Raw genomic sequence first — 9,118 nt, 5'->3', positions numbered from 1 at the left:
CAAACCCGCCTGGACGCCGTCCTGTGCCACTGCTGGAGGTGCCCCTGCTCTGGCGGGGGGTTTAGACTGGGGGAGCTCCAGAGGTCCCTTCCAACCCTGACCAGTCTGTCATTCTGTGTGACCTCAGGCAGGCACGTAAGAATGGCAACGGCTCCCTCAGACCAGACAGGAACTGCCCCAGGAGCTGTTTCAGTGCCAGGCTCTACAACAGCTCCAACGCCCCAAAGGTCACGGCAGGGGCTGCACCAACCCGACCACAGAAAAAGCTTTCTGCAAAGGCGCCCAAGCAAATGCTGATGGATTCCAGGACGCCTCATCCCTGCTAGCACAGGCTCTCCAGAGCCAACAGCCTGCGCCGTACACGCCAGCCGGGAGCAGCCAAATGCCATCTGGAGTGACTCCGTGGTCAGTGATGTCCTCCAGTGCTGCCTGGCGCTGCCCTCGTGCTGCTGCTCAGAGGCAGGAGAAGGAGCTGGGCAGGGGCGAGAGCCAGCCCACACCACCCCTCGGCACGCACAGCTACTCACACTTCAGGTTTGGCTGGCACTTTGAACCGCGCCAAGATCTCATCCATCCCAGAATTCACGCTCCTGTTCTTCACCCCCTCCTGGTAAACATAAAAGCCTTTCCCCGCCTTGCGACCTGCCGGGGATAAAAAGAGACACAGTCATATCCCACCACGGGTCCCGTTCGCTCGTGACACCTTCGCCTCTGATCTTCTTGTGACTCCGACTGTGCGTCTGTCAGCACGAGCAGACCCTGCCAGCACAGGCAGCTCCTCTGCACTTCAGAGCGAGCCCGTTTGCTGCCTCAACAAGGACAGAGGGAAGGGGGCCCACGTCCAGCTGACTCCTTGGCAAGATGCTGCTATTGTGCCAGGCCCTCGTGTCTTCACTGTGTCCAGGGAACAGTCAGATAACGCCCCCCATTTCCATGGCTACAGCAGGAAAAAGACACAGTCCCTGGGAGCAGGGGACAGAGACAACAAGATCTCCCGAGTAACCCTCGCTGCCAGGGCCCGGGCACAGCACGGGGCACTGGAGGGTGAGAGCTGTCATGGTCCGAGTGCATGTCCCACTGGTGGACGCTGCTCCGTCCTGGTGTGCTCTGAGGCACAGCTGCCTCTGGCCCCCCGTGCCACCAGGGCACAGCTTCTATCATGTGGACAGACATCATTTTTCCTTGCACAGAGCTCCTAAAGCTCAGCTCAGGGCTCGTTTGACTCGGGCACAATTATTTCCAGCCACTTGCTCCCCACGTCCCAGAGCGCTTGTGCAGGTTTCACGAAGGGGCCAGACAGAGGTTCACGAGAGCTTGCGGGCTGCTTCTGCCCTGGGCACATCTCTGCCTGCTGCTGCTGTCTCTGCAAAGTAAGGTCTGGCTGCAACCAGAAGTGCACCCAGGGTACAGCTGGGAGAGATTCCCGACCCACTCCCAGGGCTGTTCTCTGACTGCTCCCACCTGAGGCAGGAGAGGCTGACAGATGCTAGTGCTTTTCCTGGGACAAAGGGGAAACCCGTTCGATTAAAACAGCCTACTGTCTCACCTAAGAAACCTTTTTCAACCATGAGCTTGAACAACTCAATGCTGCCTCCTCCAAAGCGCTCGCCGAAGGCCTTGCCGAGGTCCTCCGCCACGTGCGTGGCCACGTCCACCCCCACCTCGTCGATCAGCGTGGCAGCACCCACAGGAAAGCCGAAGGCCGTAGAGATGGCATCTATTTTCTTTGGGTCAATGCCCTCCTGCAGGAATGGAAGGGGAAGCAATGATCTCTCTGGGTGAGGGTCCTGGAAACCCAGTGTGGGGGCAGAAAGCTGTTGCCCATTTGAGGCCACAGAGAGCCACCAGCCCCGTTAGCCATTTGAGCACAGACAGGAGCAGTGTCACTGTGCTCGCACCACTCCTGCCTCTCCCCTGGTACCCTGTGGGGAGGAAAGAGCCTCATCGCTGCCTGCACCGGGTCTCATCAGACCACAGCTCAGCCAAGAGCAGGCTGGGGACAGCCACGGGCACCGGGGCTGGTTAACCACCTCCCTTCTTAGCCAGGGCTGGAGTCAGCCTGATGGGGGCAAGGAAGAAGCAGAGTTTACATGAGTATTTGGTGGATGCTCGGTAGCCGACGGGATACACACCTGGAGAACTCGGACCACTTCTGCCAGCATCGGCCCCAGGCACCTGGTGGTGTAGAAGCCCGGCCCGTCCTAGGGAAGAGGAGTGCAGCAGGAAGGCAGGTGAGTACAAACTGCAGGAACACCGCCTCTCGCGGCAGCGCAAGAACCGCGTTTCGCAGCCCAGGCTGCAGCTCAGGCACTGACGTGCAGGGCAGACACACTGAACTCCATTTCTAACAGTATGTTATTGACTGCTAGAATAGTTTTTTCTCCTGTAGGGCTCAGCAGTGTTTGAAGACTTCCAGGGAGTAAGTTCATGGAAGTTCCTGCTAGAGTGTTTTTATTTGCAATAGTGCCTGGAGGTCCCGAGCAGGCTGCAGAAGTCCCCTTGCTTCACCAACCACAACAGCCTGACAGGGGAAAGCAGGCTGGAGGTGGCCTTGGGCAACCTGGGCTGGTGGGAGGTGTCCCTGCCCATGGCAGGGGGGTTGGAACTCGATGATCTTCAAGGTCCTTTCCAACCTAAACCGTTCTGTGATTCTATGAAAGGGTGCGCAGCGCAAGTGGAACAGGCATAAACCAGTTGTTTCACCTCTGGTATTGCTCACAAAGTCAGGAATCAACAGATTAGCTGCAAACTGCCATTCAGGGAAGCACCTGATGTGGGGATGAGGGTTAGAGAAGCAGCACTGTGTCTCCACCGGCCTTTAGAGGTGCCTAGAGCCCTTTTAGATAAGCCGGTTTTCCCAGCGCCACAGGAAGGACCTGCTCGGCATCGCTGGCAACCTCAACCTCACACATCAGTGAAAAGACCAACCCAAAAATACACTCAGACTGCCCTGAGCCTACCAGCTGAACCTCTCACACAGCTGAAATGGCATCACTGATGCTTTCTACCATGAAGCATGAGACCAGCTCTGTTTGGAGAGCCATAGGCTGACGGCTGCTGTTGAACATAACAAATCACTCAAAGCCCGTGGCGTTTCTGAGGCTCTGCTGCCTCCTCCTAGAGACCACGATAGTTTGTTCTCAACTGCTGCCTCACCGTGCTGCGCTCAGTCTTCTCCCTCTGCTTGGTATAGCTCTTCCCCTACACTTGCACGTGTATTTCTGCCCTCTCTCACACAAGATTTAAAGCCAGAAAGAGGAGGGCTGCTGCTCACAGGCCCCTCTGTCCTTGCGGCTCGCCAGGGAGAAGAGGTGGTGCGAGTCCTGCCCAGACTCTGCTCCATCTCGGATGCCACTACAGACTTCAGCCTCCTGGAAGCTGTGTGGAGTAAGACTGCCTGCTCCTCGTGCTGGCCGATCAGGCTGTTCCTGCGCCTTCTGGCCTTCCATGGCTGCTTCAGAGGACACTTGAGGGATCACCTGGGCACCTGCCTTCTTCTAACCTCCACTTTTACTTCTCAGTGCACGTAGCTAATGCCAGTGTGTTCACAGCCATGTTTCAGCCTTCTCTTAGTGCGCGAGCCTGCCCTTCTATTTACTATCCCAGCTCGTATTTTGTGCAGTGTTCCCTCACCTTGACCACGATGACGACCTTGCCCTGTTTGAGGCCAACAGCAACAGCGGAAGCAGCGGTGTCCTGCGATGTTTTGTCTGTGGTGATGATTTCCAGCAGCTGCATTTTGTCAACAGGGGAGAAGTAGTGCATCCCGATCACCTGGGCAGAAGAAGAGATCAAGGTTAAGCAGGATTAAGACAGATTTTGGCTCCCACGGTATTCTGTTGGGCCAGTCAAGTGCCCAGCTGCAGAGGGAAGCAGGCCAGCACGGGCTGCGGCACCCAACAGCACAGCGCGCTACACGTTCAGCCGCACACTCCACTGTATCCCTCTCCAACTCCCTTCCTCTCCCTGGCTTTCCCAAGGACATCGCAGCACATGCCCCACAGCTCTTGCCTCAGTGAGGATTTAGGTGTAATGCTTACAGGACCAAGAGCGCTCTCTGTACTCGTTAGCAGCAAAACCTGTCTGGGAATCTTAGCTGAGCTCAGCCCGCAGGCGAATCACGGGCACAGGTACCATCTGCGGCGGCAGCGCAGCCCCGCGCCTGGGCAGTGCTGCTTCTGGGCTTCGAGAGTGGCACAGCAGTCACTGAGACAGACGCTGCGCAGAGCCCCTGCGTTCTGCTTGTGAACGTTTTGTTTCTTTTTTGGTGACAAAGTGAATTTCAGGATGAGAAGGCATGTTTCCGGGAACTAATTACAGAGGGAAGTGCAGCCCTCCTCTGGGAGCAGCATTTAAACGGAGATTATTCGGCTGTGTGCCTCTCTTTCTTAACACGGCCGTGTAATCAGCATGTCACCTTCGTGCCTCCTGGAAGCTACACTTGGCGCTAAGATCTCTATAAGTCAGAGGCACCTTGCAGGAGAGTTGCAGACTGCAAAAATAATTAAAAGAAAATACAGAAATTAGTTAACTGACTTCCTATTAGGTTCCCTACAAAGAGCCATTACACAGGCAATTTATACAGCAAGAGGATGTTATTTGCAAATATGAACAAAAAAAGACTCAGTTTGCATTTCCGATGCAACTAAGGTCCGACAGCAGAGCAGGAACAGGCTCGTGAAGGTCACAGGAACCTCCAGCTGTGGGGACACACGCTGTTACTCTACAGCCTTTGCAGATGTCCACAGAACTCCTGTGGGAACACCAGCAGCAGAAGCAACGCGCTGCCCTGGGCAGGCTTGAGACCCCTGCAGGCGTTTAGGGAACCAGCCAAGGGTACCCATGCTTTACATTTGTGTAACACCTTCCAGCTGAGCTCCAGAACTTCCCTCTCCTTCTCCCCAAGCTGCTACTGCCTCCCTGTCCCAACTGTTTTAGAGAGGGAGAAGGGACTACCTCGAGCTGCTCGCTCTTCCCTGCATTTTCTGCAGCCCCGGGTAGGCAAAGCTGATTCCTCAAAGGAGGGAAAGCGTTTCCCCCTTTTTACATCAATGCTGCCCTGGAGCGATGCTTAGCCCTCGGGAGGTGACCGCTGGTCACGCAGGTCCCTCACCTTACTTCAGACGCTGCGGTGTCACGTCTGGTCTGCTGCTGTTCCCTGAAGGGCGCAGGTCTCCTGCAGGGCCCGCGTCAGATCTGCCAGCCTCACGCCAGCAGGTATCACGGGTACCCTCGGCAGTCACGGATGGCAATGAAAAACAGCCCGCAGCTGACTCCTCCCAGTCCGGCACATTCGCACCCCTCAGGTGGTAACTCCACCAAGCCCATCCCTCAGGGCAGGCTGCTCCATGGGAAGCAGTGCTTCTACTCAGCTGTGCTCGCCTGGGCTACGAAATGAGGACGCAGCTACTTTATATGCTGTTTAGACTTTAAGCAAAGGGAGGAAGAAGTCCTCTGCTCCAAACCTCTGCCACAAGCTGCTATGCTGCTCTTGGTATCCTGTTCACACGGATCATTTGGAGGCACAGAGAAAAACCCCACCAGCCCCCCAGGAGCTGATCCCGTGGCCGACCAAGGCTTCAGCTTCGGCACCTCCGAGTTCAGCCTCCAGCCACTGACTTTTCTGCACAGACTCCCAGACTGGTGAGGGCTGGAAGGGCCCTCTGGAGCTCCCCCATCCCACCCCCCACCAGAGCAGGGGCACCTCCAGCAGTGGCACAGGACGGCGTCCAGGCGGGTTTGGGATGGCTCCAGAGGGGGAGACTCCCCCACCTCTCTGGGCAGCCTGTGCCACTGCTCTGCCGCCCTCACAGCAGAGAAGGCCCTCCTCAGGTGGAGATGGAACTGCCCATGGTCACCTTTGTGCCCGTTCCCTCTTGTCCTGTCACTGGGCACCACTGGAAACAGACTGTCCCCATCCCCCGGCACCTCCCTTGAAGGATTGATCAGCGTTGAGAAGATCCCCCTCAGTCTTCTCTCCTCCAGACTGAACAGCCCCACGTCCCTCAGCCTTTCCTCAGCAGAGAGATGCTCCACTCCCCTCAGCATCTCCGTAGCCCTTTGCTGGACCCTCTCCAGCAGTTCCCTGTCCTTCTTGACCCGGGGAGCCCCGAACTGGGCACAGTGCTCCAGATGTGGCCTCCCCAGGGCAGAGCAGAGGGGGAGGATGACCTCCCTCGCCCTGCTGGCCACACTCTTCTTGATGCCCCCCAGGATGCCACTGGCCTTCTTGGCCACCAGTTTTTGCTGCTAGGTTAGCGCCCTTCTCCTTGAGAAGGGCTTTTCCCACCATGGCAAGTCACTCCTATGTCTAATCAGTTTATCAAAATGACTAAAGTCTTCCTGGCTGGAATTCTCTCAGCTTGAGTCCTTCCATAGCTTCTCTGCCCCCTCTTGCATGCACTAATGTTTCCTGAAGTGCTCTCGCCTCCCTACTGCACCCTGCCTCGCCAACGTCACACTGGGGCTGAGTCCACCTTCATCCCCTCCCCACCTGCCCAAGGACCACGAGCTCTTTGGTCAAAGCTTGCACTGGGGGCAGGGGATGAGCTGTTTCATGTCCTGAGGAGGACACAGAAGATCCCAGCGCTCACCAACGGCAAAACCAGTTTGCCACCAGCAGGTAGCTCAGCGCAGAGCAGGCACGTGGCACTGGGTACTCACCTTCTCTGGCCTCTTGCTAACAGCAGCAATTTGGCTGATTGGGAGGGCAGATGTGTTACTGGCGAAGATACAGTGAGCCGGGATCACCTGTGGCAGGGGGTGGAAGAGACAGTGTAAACGCACGGGCTCCAGAGTCAGATCCAGAGCGTGATGTGCAGAGCCCTGAGAGAACAGTACCACTGCCTGGTAACCCTGACAAACAAAGCAAACCTGACTGTCTCTGTCAGGGCAGACGGTATTAGAAATTAGTTCTAAAGCAGCAGCCCGAGTCAGCCAGATCTGACTTCCCCCGAACTCTCCCTGGGGCTGCAGTAGTAGTCTCGGAGCCCCCATGTTTCTGCCAGACCACTGCAACCACGTTAGACACGGCGGGGAGGCACAGGCCAGCTCCTTTACCATACAGTTATTTCCCCAAGCGTACTCTTGAAAAGAGCAGTGGCAGCAAGCTAGAGATAGCAAGTAAAGGACTGTAAGTCGTGGGGATACCAAAGGACATTACTGTCATATCAATGTGCTCAGACAAATGGAAGGTTTTTTGGAGCGGCTCCCAGGAGTCAGGGAATGTCAGAACTGCCCCATCCAGCTAGGAACTAGTGACTCCTTACAGAACAGTGAATCTCCTTAGGGAATAGGAAGCCTGCCCTTGACACTCACCCACGTACTGACAGAAATAACTTGCACCAAGCACCAAACTGCAGCACGAAGGAGATGTGACAAACGCGGCAGCACAGGACACGACACCCCGACTCTCCACAGGGCCCCATCTAGCACAAGTTGCTCAGAACCGATACTCACGGCCTCCACTTCCTTCAGCACTTTGTGTTTGATATTAATGTCCTCGAACACAGCCTCGATCACCATGTCTGCCTTCTCAAAGCCCTTGTAGTCGAGCTGGCCTGTCAGGTTGCTGAGAATGGAGTCCCTCTCGAAGGATGTCAGGCTCTTCTTCTTCACCTTGCCGTTCAGCCTAGGGAAGGACAGCTCTGTCACGGCTCCTGGGCAGGACAGCCCAGAGTGCTAAAGGTGCACCGCAGCACCAAGGGCATCCCTCCCTCCTGCAGCTGGGACCCAAAACACCACCTCCAGTCCAGCGGGACTGTCACTCTGCCTACTGGCCCCTCCTTCCATCTGGAAAAAGGAGAGCCATGCTCACACAACTCAGCTGGTACGCATTAGTCTGAAGGTCAATCGCTGACATTCCCGGCGATGCACAGCTGAGCGCTGCTCCTGCTGAGCCAAGAGGACAGGGGAAAGAAGTCCAGCTTTTCAGAAGCCTGACCCAATGCCTCCCTGACACGGGCCTTTAGGCAGCCGGGATTACTCCCTCCCCCCTTAGCTCTATAAGCTACTGCTAAATCTAAAAGCTGAAGCAACCGTCTGTTAGACCGTCTACCTACCTAAGGAACTAAGGCTGAGTACGCTGGGCCTATTTCGTAGCAATATCCCAGCACACTGCATAGGGCAACCTTAAAAGAAAGCATTTCTGTGACATCTGATGGCAGAAGACTCCAAGGGAACAGAAGCGTCAGGAGTTCCTGACTGCCTGAAAGCAGAGGAGCATTTTGACTAAAGGCAGCCCCATCCCATCCCCAGCAAATTCCTTTTAACTCACGTACCCCTTGAAGACCTGCTGCTGTCCTCTGTCCAAGCCTTTCTGTGCCGTGTCCTTCAGAATGGTCTTCATCCCCTTATCCACCGAAACCTGTGCGATCCCAGCTCCCATGAGCCCAGCTCCCAGCACTGCCAGCGTCCTGCACAGAAAAGGACCGGGGGACACATCAAAGCTAGAAATAACTGAATTTCCGTTGCTGCTGTCAGACTTGCACAGATCCTGTCCACTGTTTTGGTGAGGTCACACAAGAAGACTTCACTTGTGGGTGAGACCTCCAAACTGCAGAGGTTTGCCCTTCTGGAGGCTGGAAATCTCTGCTCTGTTTCACTGCTTTCCACGACTCTAGGCCACTCGGTCCCAAGAGACTTTCAGCAGACGGCCTCCGACTGCTCCTCCGGCATCCCACACTTGTACTTACTTGACCTCTCGCTGAGGCGCTCCAAACTTGTTCTTCTTGCAGCGCACCTGCCCGTGGTAGAGTCCAAGCAGCGCCTTGGACTCCTTAGTCATCGCGAGTTGGCCAAAGCTCTGGAAGAAAGGGAAGAGGGGAAGCAGAGAGTTCAGCATTTAACAGCTGTCTCACTTCCAGCACGTACACATCAAAAACATGGTAAGGGGAGAGCACAGCCACCCATGCAACGGCGCAGACTGGTAACCTGGTTAGAAAAGGACGAACGGACGGGCCATACGTACCCTTCGCAGAGAAGCACCTTCTGTGCTAAGCACAGCCCACTCTGCACCACTACCTCCCGTACCGGCTGCCAGAAAGCAGCAGGAAACTGCTTGTTCAATGTCCTTTCCCATAACAATATCATTTAAAGCATCTGGAAGAGCGAGTAACTC

The 9,118-nt window shown here is 55.9% G+C and overlaps 1 protein-coding gene across 1 annotated transcript in view; it reads right to left on the bottom strand.

The window, feature by feature from the left end:
- Window positions 1-9,118, bottom strand: part of HADHA (hydroxyacyl-CoA dehydrogenase/3-ketoacyl-CoA thiolase/enoyl-CoA hydratase (trifunctional protein), alpha subunit) — a 27,155-nt gene that overhangs the window by 2,695 nt on the left and 15,342 nt on the right. The window contains exons 11-18 of the mRNA XM_009890368.1: window positions 8,694-8,803; window positions 8,280-8,414; window positions 7,459-7,630; window positions 6,664-6,750; window positions 3,634-3,774; window positions 2,133-2,201; window positions 1,547-1,742; window positions 528-642 (exon numbers count right to left, since the gene is read on the bottom strand). Coding sequence (XP_009888670.1) covers window positions 528-642; window positions 1,547-1,742; window positions 2,133-2,201; window positions 3,634-3,774; window positions 6,664-6,750; window positions 7,459-7,630; window positions 8,280-8,414; window positions 8,694-8,803 — 1,025 coding nt within the window. The remainder of the gene's footprint in view (window positions 1-527; window positions 643-1,546; window positions 1,743-2,132; window positions 2,202-3,633; window positions 3,775-6,663; window positions 6,751-7,458; window positions 7,631-8,279; window positions 8,415-8,693; window positions 8,804-9,118) is intronic.

The sequence above is a fragment of the Charadrius vociferus genome, unplaced genomic scaffold, assembly GCF_000708025.1.
Source record: "Charadrius vociferus isolate BGI_N301 unplaced genomic scaffold, ASM70802v2 scaffold647, whole genome shotgun sequence".
In the NCBI taxonomy this organism is placed as follows: Eukaryota; Metazoa; Chordata; class Aves; order Charadriiformes; family Charadriidae; genus Charadrius; species Charadrius vociferus.
This window is presented reverse-complemented; position numbering and strand designations above follow the sequence as displayed.